Source organism: Camelus ferus, chromosome 7, assembly GCF_009834535.1.
Source record: "Camelus ferus isolate YT-003-E chromosome 7, BCGSAC_Cfer_1.0, whole genome shotgun sequence".
Taxonomy (NCBI): Eukaryota; Metazoa; Chordata; class Mammalia; order Artiodactyla; family Camelidae; genus Camelus; species Camelus ferus.
Genome location: NC_045702.1, coordinates 18,069,670 through 18,089,934, shown reverse-complemented (window position 1 = coordinate 18,089,934; position 20,265 = coordinate 18,069,670). Strand labels below are relative to the sequence as shown.

The 20,265-nt window shown below is 40.6% G+C and overlaps 1 protein-coding gene across 1 annotated transcript in view; it reads right to left on the bottom strand.

The window, feature by feature from the left end:
- LOC102514818 (probable maltase-glucoamylase 2) overlaps positions 1 to 20,265 on the bottom strand; it is an 84,672-nt gene that overhangs the window by 46,257 nt on the left and 18,150 nt on the right. The window contains 11 exon segments of the mRNA XM_032483525.1: positions 1,065 to 1,149; positions 1,272 to 1,429; positions 3,948 to 4,064; positions 4,595 to 4,766; positions 10,276 to 10,393; positions 12,522 to 12,606; positions 13,449 to 13,562; positions 15,776 to 15,874; positions 15,969 to 16,100; positions 18,109 to 18,234; positions 19,491 to 19,603. Coding sequence (XP_032339416.1) covers positions 1,065 to 1,149; positions 1,272 to 1,429; positions 3,948 to 4,064; positions 4,595 to 4,766; positions 10,276 to 10,393; positions 12,522 to 12,606; positions 13,449 to 13,562; positions 15,776 to 15,874; positions 15,969 to 16,100; positions 18,109 to 18,234; positions 19,491 to 19,603 — 1,319 coding nt within the window.

Below are 20,265 nucleotides of genomic sequence, written 5' to 3'. Positions count from 1 at the left end.
TCCGAGAAATTAAGTTATCTTTGCTTTGAGGCTCCTGAGAGAAGCAGAGAAAGTTCATCCCCTGAGTTACTTGTGTAATCTGATGCTGGGGAGACTAAAGCAGCTAGGCCCCTGGGAGAGCCTTCCAGGAGGACCACTTGCTAGTTAGCAGGACCTCTCATGAGAGGCTGCGCCTAAAATGTCAGCTCCAAGGGCCTTGGATGTGAGTCAGGGGCCATGTCTCATGTTTGTATACTGATCAGTATAATTCCGACCTCCCCTTCACTTCCTCACTCACCCCTGCCCCAAATCACACTTAGGGAGGGGACTGCAGTCCTTCCTACGTGCACTGCGGGGTAACAGCCTCCCCTTGCCCAGCACGCCTCTCTCCCTCCAGGACTCTCTCCCCGCCTCTCCTCTTTTCCCAGCCCAACCTTATGAGCACGTCCCCCCTGGTCAAAGGGAAACACAGGCAGGTGGCCAGCCCAAACTCACCACATTTAAAGCCCCTGTCAGTACCATGGCCCCACATTTAAGGAAACAAGCTTTAAGGTAATTTTGCAAAATGGAGATTGCTTTGCTTGGTAAACAGTGGGATCAAGAATTACTATTTTTCAGACTCACGGATGTAGAAAACAAACTGTGGTTACCAGGGTGGAAAGAGGCGGGGGAGGGATAGACTGGGAGTTTGGGATTGATGGATACACATTACTGTATGTGAGGTGGATAAACAGCAAGGACCTACTGTACAGCACAGGGAGCTATATTCAATTTCTTGCAATGAGCCATAATGAAAAAGAAACTGAAATATATGTAATAGGTATAAATGTATATGTAAACTGAATCGCTTTGCTGTACACCTAAAATTAATATTGTAAATCGACTACATTTCAATAAAAAATAAGAATAATAAAAAAGGAAAAAAAATTACTATTTTTTTTCATTTCCAAACTTTCATAATCTATCATTTCAATTTATATGTAAATTTAAATGCTGCCATAGGTGCTCAGGATCCTGCTCATTCAGCCATAGAGCCAAGGGAACAAGTGTGATCGCCCGCCCCGTTGTTTAGATTATAAACACACTTCGTATAACACAGGCGTGATGAGGAGTCCAGGCCCCCACAGAAACTGCTCGTGCACCTCCCACGTGGCTGGGTCCTGGTAGAACCTGGAAAACAGAGAGGCAGGTGGAGGCTCCAGTACGGGACAGCAGCACGGCATACGGCACCAGGGTCCTAACTACCCTTGTTGCTACTAACAGGGTAAGTGAAATTATGATGTGAAGCTTACTCGTGGACGAGGGGCCTTGCCACCGTCTCCCCCTGGGTGTGAGCTCGGTAGAAGAGGGTGTAGAGGTAGGGCAGCAGGGTGTAGCGGATGCCCAGGTAGTGCCTGGAGGAATCCAGCAGCGTCGAGTTGCTTTCACTAAAGGCAGCAGGATCCTGGTCCTGGAAGCACATGTAAGCAATTACTAAATATTTCCATCCCCTGTTTAAAGTTCCCTTATGATAAGAAGCTTTCGCAGATGAAAGTAGTCATGTTTTTTTTAACTCAGAAGATGTCAAAGCATTTCCAGAACTGCAGGGAGCTTGCTCCTGCTCCTTCATTTTATAGATGAAAAACAACATTTAACGATTAAATGAGTTTCCCAATGTAAAACTGCAAGCAAGTGGCAGAGTTTAAATTTGACATGTGTCTTCCGATACCAATCTACGGCAGCCTCGGGGTGATAAAGAAGCCCCCAGAAGTTGCCATGGAGATTAGGGGGCCAGCGTGGCCCTGCTCCCTCCAGAGCTGCTCCAATTTATGTTATATATTGAGGTTTCTCATAATACTTCACTTGGCAAATAATAGCAACTAAGTTGTACTACTACTGAGAAAAGAATTTGAAACCTGTCGCCTGGAGTCACATTGCCTACCACCGTGATCTGTAATCCATCTTTCCCTTTCCATGCACTTTTAGAAATCTGCCATTTTAAAATTGATGTCTAGTTTTCTGTAATGTTTTCCTCATCAAAATCTGTTTTATTTTCTCTATTCCAAAGACAGTGGACTCTTATTTGTTCTCCAAGATAACAAAGTGTAAAAAAAAAAAAAAGAAAAAAAAAGAAAAGAAAAGAAAGAAAGAAAGAAAGAAAGAAAGAAAGAAAGAAAGAAAGAAAGAAAGAAAGAAAATCATGAAGACAGTTTTTAGCACATTTTATCCAAGAGTAAAGAAAGAACCCTTTAGATGGGAAATTTGATTTTCTTAGGACCCAGAAACAGAAATGTTCCATTAATGACAGGCAGTCATTTTGTTCATTTTCATTGTAATTTGAAAGATGTGAAAGTTACACACACCATATTTAGACCTGTCATCCTGTACTGTATTAGTGGAAATGAATTTTAGAGACAATTGTCTAAATTTTTTTTTTTTGGTTCTCTAAGATGCCCATCCCCCCCCCCCCATAGAACTACTCCATGAGACCACTCTCTGCCCCCACTGTGGGGTTCATGAAAACCCCAAGGCCAAATACCAAAGAGGGTAACACTCCACAGCCTCCATCACTCTGGTCTCCAAGTCGGAAAGTCAGAGCTACACCGTCCACTATGGTGACCACATGGTCCAGGCGGCTATTAAACACTTGAGATGTGGTTAAGAAGACTGAGCAACTAAACTTTTAATTTTATTTTTTGCTAATTGAAATATAACCCTACAAATTGTATTAACGTAAAATATTTTTTCATTAAACAGTACTTTATTGTTTTGGGAAAACTACACTTAACTCCCAACTGCTGAAAATTTAGCATCCAAATCAACATGTACTGTCACTGTAAAAGGCACATCAAATTTTGAAGACTTAGTAGAAAGAAAAGAAAAGAAAACTAGCTCATTAATATTTCGTGTTAAACGCCAGTTGAAACGACGATGTTACGGATGTATGGAGTCACATAAAACATACTAAGAATAATCACTCCTTTTTCTTTTCATTTTTTACATTTACATTTAAACTTACATGTGTGGCTCTTATTACCATCCTACTGGACCACACGAATCGAGAGGGAAGGAAAACAGGCTCTGTAACCCAGCAGCCTAGGTGATCTGCATGCCGTTATCCATAACGTCCTCACAGGCCATCTCCTCAGGAAGTGAGCCTGTCCTACCTGCTCCCAGCCACTTTCTTAGAAGTTCAGAAACAGTTCATCTCTGTCAAGATCACCAGTGGCTAGGAAAGCCCGGGATAAAACACTCTGAAGATTGGGCCGTGAATCTTTCCCAGGTTAGAGACATGTCATCGGAGAATGTCAAGAACTTGAGCTTAAATGATCATCAGTAAGTTACTCTAAGGAGCCTATTAGGAGCTAAACTGCCTAATATGAAACATTTCAATTGCAAATGACATCATTAAAAGAAAAGGGTGTCCCATCTTACTTACTCCTGCCATCACCAAAAACATCTCCTTAAGAGGGACTTCGAACCTACTGCTATATACTTCCCAACTGGAAATACGACTTTATATATAGAAAAGGATATGAGTCATGAAAAGCAGTGGGGATGGTCTCCCAAACCGTTCATAGAAAGATAGAACATTGTAACAGGTGAAAAAAAACGTTCAGGTGCCCCTTCCTAAATCCTTCGTCTGTGCTGTCCCATATCTAGGAATAGTTCCCTTGTAATAACTGAAGTAAAATACCAGTGGATTCCAATTGTCTCATCTTATAAAAGGTGGGAACAGAAGTGACAGCAGCACCACAGACACTTTAACAACCTTAGTGAGTTTCCAACAATAAAACCATTCAGTTATATACGTACCGCTCCCAACGCACCCTCATCCCGATGCTCTGCATTTTAAGCCTATCGCCCAAGATTTATCTATCCTGCTCCTGCTCTTAGGGCCACCGTGTAGGATTTTCTTCAATCCCTCTTTGAGTACAAGTAGATCATACAATCCAAGAACTTTCCATCACTTCTCTTGGGGAACTTACCCTGAACCCAGGCCCATTGTGATTTCTTGATAGTGGGTAAAATGCTCCAAGCTGCATCCACCTTCTGCAGAGTTCCTCCGTGACATTTTCTGTATAACCGCAGATGTTGGCACCTACCTGGAGAATGAGCACACGTACAAGCACCGTGGTCAGCGAGCGAGGAGAAAGTATTGACTGTATACCCATAGGATAAAGAAAAAGAGGATCTCTTATTCCCATCCTGCCATGTTTAAGAAGACCCAGGCTTTCGGGGCAAGCCTTCAGCCCCGTGAGAGAAAAAAGCGAGCATGCATCATGGACTTACTGACAAGAGGATGGCTGACTGTTCTTTCAAGGGCTCTTCCTCAATGTTCAGTTCCCACTTTCTATATACTTTGCTATTTATTGATGCTCTACTGGTGGAATTTTTCTGTGATACTAATACATGGTGTCTGCTTCCCAGCTTCAGAGATGCCATGGATGGCAACCTAAAGTTAAAGTGTTGCCATCCTATCTTCAGAAGGCAACTCATATGACACATAAAAATTGGTTTTTCCTATACATATGACAGTGAGATATACTAGCTTTCAGACACCCTCAAAGACTGGTAATGAAAACAATGTCAAAGGATGAAGGATGGAAGCTCCTTGGTTGGGAGTGAAACTCACCATGGGAATGCCGAAGAGGCTGAACTCAAGGATACCAGGGATGGACCATCGGAGATCATTCCACGTGGCCGCATTGTCCCCCAACCAATGACCAGCAAATTTGCCAGATCCAGCGAAAGTAGAACGGGATAAGATGAAGCTTCTTTTACTGGGGAAGATTTTCTCCATGGCCCTGAAAGGGAAAACCGCCGACTAAGTGTGAAGTGAGCTGTGCGTGTTGAGGACTCACCTGTACCAAGGGCAGTAATGGGCTTTCCAATCAAACTCAGAAAAAACATCAAAATACCATGAATCAGCAAAACAGTTCAGTGTTTTTAAGAGCTTCTTTCTCACTTTTGGATAGTTTCAGATCTCACAACATGACAGTACAGATCTCCACAGTCCAGTCCACCGAGGAGTTTCTCTAGGCTCCTGTTCTCTTGATTAAGTTCTCTCTATCTCGTTGGATCTGGTTGTGCTCTGCCTTTTGGGTCGACAATGCACTGGAACCAGGCTTTGGGTTCTTGGCCCCATCTTCTCCCTCTACACAAAGTTTTTCCCGTGTCCCTTGGTTCCTTGGCTTGCTGCCCATTGACAATCCCATCAGCACAACACCAGCTCAGGTTGGAACCCTGTACTTGCCATTGGTCTAAAAAGAGAGTCTGTACACCAGCTGGGCTTCAGGTACCCAGATTCCTCTGAAACTTCAGAACTCATTATTAGCAATTCCCAGTGTTAGAAAATTGTAATCTATGCAAAATAATATTAGTTAGAATGAGTAAATCTCAAAAGATGACATATGATACTCTTTGTAAAGTTAAAAACAACCGAAATATAAAATACTAGTTTAACTGTATTACATATAATACATGGCATACCAAGTACAATTATATATAAAGGAAAACAAAGGAATTAAAAACATATCATTTGGAAAGGTAATTGCTTTAGGATGGGGGGACTGGTGGGATAAGATAGATGTAGGCTATTTTCCTGGCATTTATTCTGCACACCCGTTTACCTAGGTACTTTACTAAAATGCCTCTTCCTCCCTTGTCCTTTCACACTAAACAGTTCACACCTTCCTTTGGATTCCAAAAGTGAACAGTCATACAACTACAGGATGGTGCCCTCTGAGCCGCCACTGCTGCTAGCTCTTTGCGAGCAAGCTCTTCTGTCTTTCCTTCCAGTACAGGGCCTGGGAAAAGTGCATCACCAGGCCCCAGGTAATTCCTCACAGACATCATCACAGCTCCCAAGGCTTCTCCACTTCAAAGTCCTAAGGATGTTATGGAGAGTCTAAAAATGCAGAAATGACTTATAACCAACAAAAAAGGAGAAAATTCTGAATTAGAAGACTGGTTTCTGAAAGCAAAGTGCTCCATGCCGATGCTTTAATGACCCCCCCAAAATGGGGGTAGGTTGGAGAAGAGGACTCACCCTTCAACGCTTACCCTCATTTCTCCTTTGATAGAGACTGGCAGATACTTTGTCTTTATGGCGGCTGGCTACAGGGTTTATTGCCCTCCACAATCATCAATCATGAAAGAAACACATGCAGCTTATAATGTGAAACTGAACCAGGGACGAGGTTATTTGATGTTACAGTTTATTTAGAAGCAGGCCACTATGCTGACATAGACGAGGTAAGTCTTTTGTTTTCCAGCTCAAAGGTAAAATCTTACTCAGAGATCCTTAAATTTCTCTTTCCCACCCCTCAAGTCTGGTCTATTTATGGTTAGGTCCCAATCTCTGAAAGGATCTGATTTTCTGCTTTCAGCCTAGGGGGAGGTGAATTTCATTCTTTGGGTAGATCAGGAACCGCTTCCCCCAAACTACACTTCCAGTTCAGATGGAGCCAAATATTCATCAGATCTAAGACTTCAGTTCTCCCTGATGCCCAGATCCCACTGAGTGAAAGACTTACTTTTTAAATTTTATTCTTTACTGAAGTGTAGTTGATTCACAATATTAGTTTCAGGTGTACAGCAAAGTGATTTAGTTATTCATATACATACTTTTTTAAAAAATTCTTTTCCATTATATGTTAATAACAGAAATTGAATATAGTTCCCTGTGCTATATAGTAGGTCCTTGTTGGTTATCCATTTTACATACAGTAGGGTGAATCTGTTAATCCCAAACTCCTAATTTATCCCTTCCCACTTTGGTAACCATAGTTTGTCTTCTATGTCTGAGAATCTATTTTTGGTTTGTAAATAAAATTTGTATCATTTTTTTAGATTCCACATATAAGTGATATCATATGACATTTGTCTTTTTCTGTCTGACTTACTTCACCTAATATGATAACCTCTAGGTCCATCCATGTTGCTGCAAATGGCATTATTTCATTCTTTTTATGGCTGAGTAATATTCCATTGTATGTATATATCACATCTTCTTTATCAGTTTATCCAAGACACGTGCTCCCCAATGTTCTTAGCAGCACTATTTATAATAGCCAAGGCGTGGAAACAGCTTAAATGTCGTTCAAAGGATGAGTGGATAAAGAAGAGTGATTTGTTTTTAGCCAACTCTGCCTCATGCCCAAAGGCCAAGTTATACTTATTTCCACTGTTCTCTGGGAATTTAGGCCATTTTGCCTGACCCAGGGAAGCTGGAGGGGCACCTACTACTTTCTCAGTCATAGTTGCCTTTTAACTATTAACCACAGCTCTTAGAATGTATTAATCAACCCCGTCACAATGTTATAGCACTTTGCCACATGGAGATATTAGCAATAAAGCAATGTAAACTCTCTTTCCCTCCTCGTGTCCTTCCTAATTCTTCCTGTGTCACACCAACTCTTTACCTACCCTCCCTCCCACCTTCTGCTCTTAGACAGATGCATCTAACAGTCCAAGTAGATCAGAATAGGAAGGGATTGCAGAAAACATTAAACCAGGTCTCTCACTTCAAAGATGAAGAAATTGGGTCTTACTCATCTAGCTTCTGTCCCAGGAAAGGTAGAGGAAGAGAAACAAGCCAGAAAAGACAAGATAGCAATCAGAAATGTGTGTCCTTCTTGAAACTTTTCTTTCTTTGAAATAAAAACTTTTGCATTTACTAGACAAGGATTCTCTCTGCCCTGGGTAATCCAGCATTACTACAAAGTCATCAGGGCAAAATGGTGCTAGAAAACAAAATGTGCACAATCTCCGCCTCTAGAATGAGGTCCCTGGGGGCCCGTCCTGCCCTTCTTCACTTTCTCAGGCCAGGTGTTCATTCAGCAGCCGTGGCTTTAGTTCACGCTCTACTCCTCAGGCTAAGGATACAGGGGACTTTGCCCTCAAGAACTTTACAGGCCAGCAAGAAAAGAAAAGAATAGCTAAAAATTATAAGCGTTTTGCATATTAAGCATATTGCAATATTAACAAAAGTAGCAGAAAGAGAGGAAAGAATGTTTCCCTAGGATTGTCAGCAAGGTTTCTAGAAATAACACCCAAGGTGAGGTTTTAAAGATAAGTGTAGGTTTGCACAACGGACAGGGCAAGGAAGGCCATCCCATGCAGGGAGAACAGCACGTGCAAAGAGATGGAAGGATCAACAGCGTGTGATTTGGGGGAAATAAGCAGTCATAGGCTCCCAGAGCATAAGATAGGAGGAGTGGCAAAGAGGAGAGAAAGAGTTGAAGAAAGGGTTAGGTTACAAAGTACCAATCAGGTTTTGCTAAGGTGAGTGGATTTTATTGTAGGCATTGAAAATACCAAGCCATGAGTAATTTTACGCTGGGGACTGAAATGAGCAGACCTGTGATTCAGAAAGCTCACTTTGACTGAAGCACAGAGCAGTGGTTTTTACACTTTAACATACATTCAATACACCTGAGGATCCTGTTGAAAGCAGATTCTGATTTCCAAAGTGTAGGGTGAGGCTCAAGATGCTGCATTTCTAATATGTTTCCAGGCGATGCATTAATGGTGCTGGTCCTTGGACCACACTTTGAGTAGCAAGAATAGAAGACAGATTAGTGAGAGATAAAGCTGAAGTCAGGGATAGGAGAGTAGTCATGGGAGTGGTGTGATGCTTTCTATGAGCGATGATGATGACCTTAATTAAGAAGACTCAGTGGGGAAAAAAGGGAGATGGTTATAGAAATGTTTTAGAATCAAAAGGATCCAAGACTGATTGCATGTGAGGGTGTGAGAGAAAGAAAGAACTCAAGGATGGTAACAAGTTTCTCACTTGGAAATCTGGGTGATGGAGATGGTATTGCTACCATCGATGGGGAATTTAACAGTTTCAAAGATGAGTAGCCAGAGTGTGGAGGCTGGACAGAAACAGGTAAGAGAGTAAGGTGAATGGTATTGGAAGTACTATAAGACAGTCAATTCAAGGTCAGAGGTAGTTTTGGGTATCTGGGTCTGAAAATCAGGGAGAGATCTAAGCTAGAACTATAGATTCAGAAATCATCAGAATAAATTATAGTAAGAACCAGGAGAAGCCTGAGAATTGATCCCTAAGATTTATCAATAGTGACAGAGTAAATGAAAAAGATCCAAACCTGGAGGCTGAGAAAGGGCAGCTGGGAAGAGAGCAGGAGTGACAGAATAGATGGTGTCTCGAGAACCAAAGGAGCGCAGTTTCAAAGGAGCGGCCAGTGATGCTGTGGACTGCAGGGCAGTCGAGTAAGAAAAGGGCTGAGAACCATCCCAGAAGCACATCAAAGTCGGCCTGCTCCACTCCCCACCGTGGAGTTCTAGAAACACCAGAGCAAAAGGAAAGAAACGGAAGAAGACTAAGACACTCTTTCATAAGCCACTGGACGTCCCCCAGCAATGCTTTGAATACTTTAGTTTCCTTGGCTGTTTTGCCAATCTAATATTAGGATCTCCTTAAGCTTAGCCCTGAATTTCTTGCTCCATTAGGTATAATGATTGTACTTTACCACTTTCCAAGGAAGGAACTTGGCAGAGGGAGTTTGTGGGGAACGATTCCTCAATGTGCAAAGTCATCAGCAAAAACATCCATGTGGCAAGGGATGAAAAAGACTGTCTCTTTGTTAGACATTCATAATGAGTGGCGCTGCTGCTGCTGCTGCTGCTGGCGGGCGTTGTGTCTTGGGGCGGAGGGGAGAATTGAGGGGAGACTGGAGTAGGCAGTGTAGGGGCCAGGGGAAGGAAGCCAGGAGGTGTGGTGTAGCAGTGCCAGATAAATACAGGACAGTCAGGGAAACCTGAATTTCACATAAACAATAAATAATTTTCGTATATATACGCCCAGTGCAAATCTAACTGGGCATCCTGTATTTTTATTGGCTAAATCAGGCAACCCTAGTGTGGCGACTCTGGCAGTCAGTCATAGGACCCAAGCACAGACTAATTCAATCTGGGGGACTCTAAATCCCTTGCATGTTAGTGTCTACTACTATCTTTGAAATAATGAAGTCCCTTAGTCACAAGCCAATTAAAAATAATTCTGCCCAGAAATCAAGGGGGTATATGAGAAAACCTCTGGGAGGGCGGGGGTGTAGCTCAGTGGTAGCGTGCGTGCTTAGCATGTACAAAGTCCTGGGTTCAATCCCCAGTACCTCCAGTTAAAAAGAAAAGAAAACAGAAAACCTCTAAGTAGCCTGTAAGATCTAAGTTCCCATATTCCATAACCACAACAAATATTTGAAAAATACATTCACAGAAGACAAGAGAAACCTTTCACATCCCACCTCCCCAAATCTGGAATTAGAGGGAAAACCAAGTGCTTACGAGTCTGTGCCTCTGGCCATGGAGTAGCCATACAGGCTGTGCACATCGTAGTGGAGGCCCCAGTGAAACTCTGTGTCCATGCAGAGAGTTCTTGCAAAAAGCAAGCGGTCCAGGACTCCTGCAGGGAAATACCCGGCAGTCAGGCTCGTCCCCATCACCCAAATGTAACAAGGTAACTATCCAAGCCTTTGCTTCCTGGTTACTGCTTCCCCAGCCATCCCCACCTGGCACAATCCTTTCCAGATTTTAAATGCTACCTCCTACTTGGAGCCTATGCTGAGAGAGATCATTAAAATTAATTTGCATTTCCATGAGCCCACAAAGAGTGCTGCTGAGTGGAGGCTAGTGGAACGGTGAGCAACCTGTTCAGAGCAAAAGCTGACCTGAGATGAGCTATAAGCAAAACACCCACATTTACCTACATCTATTTAGTCAAGAAGAATTGAGAACAGACATGAGAGCAGAGAAAGGAACTTTCACTCTCATAGGCATTCGAACGAACCCCAGTTAGACTTTTTAAAAGAAAAAAGGAGATAAGACATTTGAGTGGCTTCATGAGTAAAAATTCAGATCCTGCCTCTAGAAATTACTATTATAACTGTACTTTCTCTTTCTTGTGCCTAAAATGCCCAACATTTTCTGCCTTGTGACCTGCAATTGCTTTTTCCCCTTTCGTGAAGACCAATAAATGACTGGGGGCCAGACCTGCCCTCCTTCACAAAGCCTCGCCTGTACATAGGACCTCAGTATGGGGCATAATGAGAGAAAGCCGTGAAACCAAGAAACACTGAGGTGGAGTTTCTTCCCATCAGCCCGACAGAATCAGGGTTTGGAGTCAGAAATTAAGTTGAATTACACTGCGTAAAGAAAACACTGTCTCTGGCACAGTTCAGACTGTGGAATGAGATTCACAACTACTTCAATTATAAGAAAAGACACTAAAATTTTCCCAGGGTCATAGTTGATTCATCTAAATCTTTGCCATACTAATGTATACTGTCCAGTCCTCAAAGTGGGAGACGCAGACCAGCTACGAGGCAAAGCGGCTGGTCATACGTAGGTAGACAAAGTGCTGGCAGGTAGGGGATGGGGTGCTTGACAGAAGCAGGCAGAAGGTGATGGGACTGCAGTTTTCTGCAGGGAAAAAAAGCCTCAGTTTTGGCTAAGAAGAAGATTAAGAGATTAAAGGGGAAAGACAATAAGCTGATCCACAGAGAAAAAAAATGGGGGGAACATAGGCTGAGCAAAGAATAAAGAATAAGCCAGAGAAGCAAATAGTAGAATCTGCAAAAAGTTAAATGATTTGAAATCAAGACTCCTCCTAAAAAAGGTCTCCACTCCTGCAGTGACCAAAAGGGACTAAAGAAATAGCTAAACCTTGATCCACGGGTTCACGTGAAGTGGACAAAGCAGTAAACTGGCAGAGGCTGGTCAGATGCTCACCACACCTGTGTTCTCTCCCTGGGAGTACAAGCTTCTAGTTCACACTTTTGCTTGAAAATAAGCTGAGACTATGTGATTGGATTCTAGCCAACGGAGCGTGAGGAAATTAAGTACACCCCGCTTCCAGGCATGTCCATAAGGCTCCCTCTACCCCTCTCCTTCACCCAGGAAACTGGAAACAAAGGACTCCGGGATGGGAGAACAGGTTATGGAAGTAACTAGATCCCTGAATCACTGCTTGGATGAGAGCTACACTTTACACATTAGCGTATGATGTAAGCAAAACATAAACTTTTATTGTGTTTATCCACTGAGGTGTTGGGGTTCATTTGTTTCCAGCTTCCAATTATCTCTCCCTCTCCCCCCCTCCCCCACCCCTCCCCCACCCCCCACATTCTTTCAAAATCAGGGACTGGAAAGTTGACTTTGATTAAAAATGGGACTTTAAAAATACGCTTTAATGGAAGGCAGTCTGTACCTTAACATATGCTGATATTCTCTGATTATAAAATTTAAAATTGAACCACTGAACAAGATGGAAGAATGTAACACTCTACAGCCAGGGGAGGTACGGCTCCCACCGGATGCTTGCCCTTGGATTAGGGCAGCAAAAAGTCAATCAGAGACCAAACAACACAGTAAGGTCTCCAGCAGGGGAGTGGTCACGGTGGTCAGGGTGTTGGTGGGGGTCGGGGGGAGCCCCCTGAATGGGAAGCAGAATTGCTCTTGGCTATACTGAGTACTGTGAGGTTCTTTTAAACATGTCTCATGCCTACATCATTAGGAAACAGGTGAAAACTTACGAGGAGTGAAAGGAGGAAAGTTTAAGTTGTTCTTTTCACACTCGTGATCAGAACTTTGGACAAAGCTCGATACTTCATCCATGTCCTACAAAGACACAACATACACAAAATGCAAAATGTTACTGATACATAGTCAGCTACTGAGTAACGTTTACTGGACTAGAAGCCCCGAATTTTCTTGACTTCTGCTTCATCTTTTGCGTTAGATTATATCTAGGTGTCTTCTAATTCTAAATGATATCAGGCACATTTTACCTTTTATACGTTGATTTCAAACAGTTAACTCAGAAATGTCATTCCAAAGGCTGATTCTTGCCATATAAACATGAGGTTTTATTGTTGATGTTATTATTTTAATATTATTTTAAAGAACATAAGATAGGGTAATATTTGTGCTTTATAATTTCTCCTGTCTTTTATTCCACTCAGTGTAGGGCAAGAAGAAGATATATAATTAATATCATATCTATTTCTTTAAAATGGATTAAAAATAAGTGATGCCTAATCCTGCTGAAAAAGAGTTAATTTTTTAAATTTCCAAGAAATACCCCCACCAGCTATCCCCATCTAAAAAGTAAAAGGGGTTCATTAAATTATTCTCTAATGATTAAATTTTACATGAATCAGTGTGACAAGAGCAATGATAGCACCTAATAAGACAGTGTTTTTAAGTTAAAATGCAATAAATGGAGGAAAAAGCTAAACCCATGAGAAAGCAAAGGATTTTATCAAAAGGATATAACTGATCAGTAGCAGATCCAGAATTAAAATCCAAGGTTTTGAGAGGTCCAATTTACTGCATATAAACTCAGCATTAAGTAAAAGGATTTTAAATACCACTATGTCAAGAAAGAAAACTGTTCAGTTTATCTCACAACTTGGAATATGCGTTTCCAAGAGAAGTTTGATCCTGGAAAAACAACTTACAATCCACACGCCATCAAACTCCAGAGTTTTATGAAATTCACTGAGCTGCTCTCCCCACCACTCAGTACAATCTGGGTTACTAAAATCAGGAAAGACTGTCCATCCAGGATAACCCTAGAGAGCAAAGAAGAAGGCTGTGACAATTAGTCTGTTTGATGGTTCACTTCTGGATTTATTGCTGACTACTACGTCTTCTACTAGAAGCCCCCTGCGTCTTATCATCTTAGAATCAAAACCTGTGACTGTGACTCTCCTCCAAAAACTAAACAGTAAAATGGATGCAAGGGACCAAAGGAAGAAAAAAGAAAAGGAAAAACAACTGATTAAATAGGTAAGAAGCCATCAAATGTCTTTGACCTATTTAAAAACACATAAAATTTCATTATGTCAAGCCAGTTGGGAGAAGAATCATTTAAAATACTGGAAATCTAACTAGATAATACTTTAGAAGAGAATGATTGAATTCGTTTAACGTATTGTTCATTAAAGGTCATCCCAAACCCACTTTGAACAATGATGTTTATAAACAATACACTGATTTTTGGCATATAAACAATTGTTTTTAAATGATTAAAAGAATTTTGTGGTTCTTACTCAGGTCCAATATTTCTTGCCCTATGTCCTCTTCCAATCTATTCCTATCAAAGAGTAGCTTTTAACATTTTTCGCAAATAGTACAAAGATACAGCCATAGTCAAATTACTGAAAATTCTGAATTGATGAGATACAAGCTTTTGTGCTTAATTTCTTGTTCATTTTCCCAACAAGCTTATAGGTTGTCATTTAGGGACGACTTTACACTCAACATAATGTGTATAATTATATACACATGTATATTTATATATAAAATGCAGAGACTTCTTAAAACTCAAGATGAGAGCTTGAAATGCCCCCTTTAAGTGGATTGAATGCCTAGTCCTTTGTTTAAGGTGATGGGGTACCAAATAATCATGAGAGGTAATGTTGGCCCTCAGGGAACAGGCAGTGTGGCCAAGAAGTCACCTGAAGAAACATTCTACCTACAGCAAGGCCAGCAAGCTTCATTTTAACCAAAGGTCTTTATAATGAACCCCAGCCACCTTCACTACTACTGCCTCCGCCAACATCTTAGAGCAAATGATTTGTGTCATTTACTGGTGGGTGGAGGTAACTATCTAACTAAACTCTTATAATTGTATGCAAATTCCTAATTATAGACCACTCAAAGATGCGTACTACTGAAAGGTCTCACAGGGCTGGATAATCTACTTTTTGGATAACCAAAATAATGTTTCTGTGACCATGTCCTCTGATTTTATACTTACCCATGAGTATCAGTCTATCTGATATTTTAGAAATTCAATTCAAACAGGATTCACTTCAAAACAGTAAAAGCAAAGAATTGGTTTGGAGAAGGAAAGAAACTTCTCTATTGCTTCATGAAAAGTTAGAATCAATGAAAAAGAGAGTAAATGAAATCAAGTGTTGTAAACAAAGTCAATGGTAGGAATTAAGTGAGCGGTTAGGTAAGGAGGCTTTGATAACCCCGAAGAGACAGTTTAGCAAAGGAAACGGCCCAGGCGCAATAAGAAATCAAGTCACAGGAACTTTCAGATTAAGTACCGGTTCTAGCAAATCTCACATAATCCAGTCATCTAGGACTGAGTCCACACATAATTGAAACAGAACGTTGCTTAAGTCATTTAAATTACTTTCAAAAGCTCGGCTGCCCTGAAAATACGTCCCCAGCAGCCTACTCCAATTGAAACTGCTACCTTGGAATAAAGGTGAGGCTCTATCCAAAAGACTGATGTGAATTAAAAATATATTAATTGAGCTAGGTTTCACCTGAGCCTGTGAGCATCCTACTACATCATCATAGCTGAATTTATTGTCTTGGAAAAAAGATAAAATTGAGATTCGTTTATGAATAAACGAATTTTCTTCTAATAATATATTTCTTCTCAATTATCTATAGTATTAGAGATTCAGCGGCTAGCTTTTTAGAGACTAGATCTTAATTATTCCCACCAGAAAAAAAGAAGTGATAATATGCAATGTGATAGAGATGCTATCACTACAATGATATTGCAACACATAAATGTATCAAATCAATATGTTATACACTGTAAATTTACACAATGTTATATATCAAATATATTTTAATTAAAAATAAATCCTTCAGAATTGTACTCATTCTGCTATTACATTTACTGGTTTAAAAATAACAACAGAAATTTCTAAAGTCATGAAAACAGTAATAATACTTGTCTTCTACCCATCTTCATACCAAAAATGCAAACTTCTCAAAATGATTGTAGTTTACCCGAATTTTCTTGAGAAATTACCTGCCCAACAACAGCGCCTTTGTTCCCTAAGATCCACACTTTCTTTTCTCTTCCCTTCATATAAGGCTGGTAGTCAGAGTTATTTAAGATGCCAGGATTCTAATAAAAGAATATAATAATAAATATTGTTTTGTAACTTTTTTTCCTACTTTGAAAGGAAAAAGTAGGCAACAGAATAAGTGTTTGAACCTACCATAATAATTACATATTTCAGTCCATATTTATGTAACTCTTCGGCAAAATCTGAGAGACCAGGGTACGCCACCTTATCAATGGTGAAGTCCTTCTTTCCATCCATGTAGTCTATGTCAGAGTACTGGACATCCTGAAAGACAGTGCTGGCCAGTTAGAACCAAGAAATATCACCATGCTGATAGAAAGTATCATAGCTCTGGTTCTTGATCATTAAAACTGAAGCTATATTTCTTAATAAGCCTGAGACTTCCAGGACTTGGCTACCATCTAGGAGGAAATAAATCCCTTTGGAGAGATGTTGGCATTCTTGGGTTGCAGGTTTACGTTTTCATCCTGAGAGGTGCATGTCGTAGGTGTTGGGAGGAACCTGAGGTAGGGGCTGTGTCTCGTTCATCCTTGTAACTTGAGAGCTCAGAGACGTGACATAAAACCAGTGTTCTTTAAATGTTTGTTTGAATGAGTATATTAGTAATGTGATAACCAGGGACTAACTCGGAGCCTAAACATCAAGCTAGAATATATTGTAAAAGGAGAAAATGGTCTCCTTGCCGCTATAAAACCACTATAATTAACAAAGATAAATAACAAAGGCATAGAGTTTTAATTGACCAAACTCTCATGTATACATTATTTTTTCTATTCACATACCAATGGGTGAGGAGCAGGTGTATTCTTAATGAGAAGATTGAAATGTGAAGGGCTTAAGTGACATTTCCCAAGGTCACATGCATGGGTGAGTGGGGGCACTGGGACTTTGGTGATAGGCTCTTGGATTCCAGACACCGTTTTTTTCCAATCTACCACATACTCCAAAGACATATGAAGGTCTTCTAAGTACGTGTTCCTCACGTAGTCATGTGGCTTGCGATCTGTTACCAAGGCAGCATCGTCTGTTCGAATACTGGGTAGTCATTTAGGCCCAGGTGTCCTCCACAGCCACATGGTGGGAAATTGCGGACCCATGGAAGAAAAGCTCATTTAACACCTTTGAAAACCCTTCCTGTCAGAAGCATGGGGACAGACTGAAATCTGTACCACATATAGTTAAAAAGAACTGCTTTTGAATCCTGGTCCTGCAATTTAGCTACTGTAGTGACCTTAGAAAAATTCTTAACCATGCAGCATCTCCATTTCCTCACTTAACAAAATACCAATAAATGGGGCTCACCCACGAATGTGAAAGGGCTTTGTAAAATAATAAAGATGTGACAAATTTCGTCTAATCTTTCTTGGAAGTGCGCATTTACAGATAGCAGATATGGGTGAAGTAAAATAAAATACAGGATCAAATTCTCCTTCACACCAAGACAACACAGTGAGTACATTTTCTTGCAGGAACATTTCATCTCCCTGCCTGCCCTCACTGCTATTCTGAAAAGCCCTGAGATCAAGGCAAAGTCATTTCCACCCATACAATCTTCATTCAGATGCCAACCAAATGTGCACATGCAGCACAGTTCCAAAGATCTAGCCCCAAGTAAGTTGTTGTGACAACTTCATCAGCCAGATTATGAATCTCCTGAAGAAACTGATCAAATGTTACACACAATAATTATCAGTTTATTAGTGGGCACTGAGCATCATAAATCCTTTGCAATCATAGAGCTTTCAAAATGAGAGTCGGCTAGATCTGGAAGGAGTACAAGGTCCCTATGAGAAAGTCACTTAATGTCAAGTCACTGTTAGATTCAGCAGCTCTTTGTAACCATATCATCCCAGGTGTTGCGTGTTGCTTCCTCTTACAAATTAACAGATAACTTTGATGGAGTTCATCCTATGCGCTACCTGCTTTTCATGCACAGTATAAGGCACTCTTCACTACTAGCCCACCAAAGTAAGTCTTATGTTTTCATTTATAAAGGAGGAAACTAAGACTCAGAGATGTTAATTAACTAGTCCAACGTTGCACAGAGCCAGGAAGGGTAGAGCTAAAACTCAAAACGATATCCATATGCCCATAAACATTTCCAGGATGAAAGAGGTCATTTAGCACGCAGATTTCTGATGGTAGGTGTGTCTGTCTGTCTATCTATCCACCGTTCAACAATCTGTATTTTTCCTAATAAATTGAGTTAGATGCAAAAAAATAAAAGATAAGAAATGATGCCTTATACATGAAAAGAGAAATTCCAACTTACATATGGAATCTCAGCTGCACGATTTCGGTCTACAACTTTTTTCAATCCGTCGATGCCACCATAATTCCTGCGACTAAGCTGGAACCCAAGACTCCAGTAGGGAGGCAAGAATGGTCGTCCAACAAGCTTTGAAAAGATAAATAAAGAAATGTGTACACATTTAGAATAAGCAGTGTTTGTAGCACCATGTCTGACACAGAAAACATTGTTTCTATTTCATTTTCTATAAAGTCTCCTGATCTAAAAATGTCAGAGCCAAGGATCATCTCCTAGGGTAATTTGCAGAATTCTATAACTCACATCTTTCATTACTAACTACCTAAATACATTCCCAACCACTGCAACATCAGAAAATGACAAGATTTGCAGAAAGTGCTTGAATAACAGTATCAGCTTGGGGGGAAAGAAGTAACATTCACTCATGCAATAAATATTCGGTACATGTTTACAGTGTGGTAAGGGCTGATGCAGGCATTTGGGATCTAATAGCATAAATCAAACATGGTTCCTGCTCTCACATAAATGTCTAGTATAATTTCAGACAGTGCTATGTGCTAAGCAAAAAGACTAAGGGCTGATGGGATCAAGAGTGAGACGGTGAAAAAGTACTAGACTATGCTTAAAATCCAAGTCTACAAATTGCTCAAGCCAACATCCTGAGAAGAGCCCAGACAGAACCCCGTCTTACACGTTCCCTAAGAGCTGCTGTTTGGTCCTCCCCTATGAGAACTCCCTCAACCCGGTGCTTTCTCTCATGCCTCTGAAGCCATACATAATGCATTTGCATCTCATTAGTGGTATTAATATAAGGTGTTTCTTATTACAATTATTTCAGGTTTTGTCATATTTCTCCTATGTGACAATAAATTCACTTGCAGCCGAAATCCTATTCCATATGCCTTGTGTATCATCTTGAGCAAATCGCTTCATTTTTCTGCACCTAAATTTTTTTATCTGTAAAGTGGGAAGTTTAGGCTAAATGCTGTCAAAGTCCCTTCCTGTCCTACAGTTTGAATCAAAAACAGTTAGCACAGTTCCTTTTACATAGTTCCTTTTCACTAATTTTTTGTTGTTGTTGTTGAATTGAATGAATAAACTTTGCTGAGTTTTGGCCTTAGATCTTTAGAATGATTGTTCACACATAAATGAACTATGAGTTCCTTGAAAACAGGATGGCATCTAACTTATTTTTGCATTTCTCAAGCCTTGCACAGTGCCCCTTCAGCACGTGGAAGGCACTCAACCAATGCACATCAGAATAAGCACACAGTGCATGAAAGACTCAATCCCAGCATTTGGAGTCCAGAGTCTACGTACACAATTTAATTTTCTCTTGTTAATTTATAATGAGTGTATTGATTATCTAAATGCAAAGCCCATACCTCCAGGTATTCCTGAACCACTTGTTCTGGAGTATTTCCCAGGAACACGTAGAAGTCAAGAATGCCCCCAATGGTGCGGTAAGTGATCGCAGGAGCCGGCTGAAGGGTGACCTCTGAAAGGGTTAAGCTAAGAGCTGTTAGAATGCCTGCTTGGAAATAGACTCCTCTCTGGAACATGAATACCTGAGCTACCCAAAACAGGCTCAGTCTCATTGAAAGAGATGAAAAATCACATATGTTCCTTTTCTCAGATGGTTGCTGAAGTTTATCAAAACATCAAATGGGTAAAACACTCATGAAGAACTGATTTTTTTTTTTTAAGAGAAAAAAAGGACATTTCTATTTTAATCTGGCTATATAAAAATACAAATGTCTGGGATCTATGAGTGATTTAACTGAAAGGAAAAGTTTAAAGACCTTATTAGATGAGTTTAACTACAATTAAAAAATGAAAATAAACTCTTACTAAAGCAGCATTAGTCTAGAAGATGGAGGAGGAAGATTCTAGAGTGGGGAAGGGGTGAGCCATGAGAAACAGCCTACAAAACACAGCCTTGTTGCCTTCAGACAGACACATGGTTTACATGTTGAAACCTATAGGTATCTTTGGGACGTGTCTATCAATGGGGCCTATTACATACAAAACAGCATGGGAAACCTTGCATCCAGTGAGAACCCTGAAGTGGTTTTCAATGGAAACAGATTTCAGCATGAACTGGTTTTGTAAACAGGTTAACCTACTTCGGGTTTCCAGTTTCTATAGAAGCACTGTAGG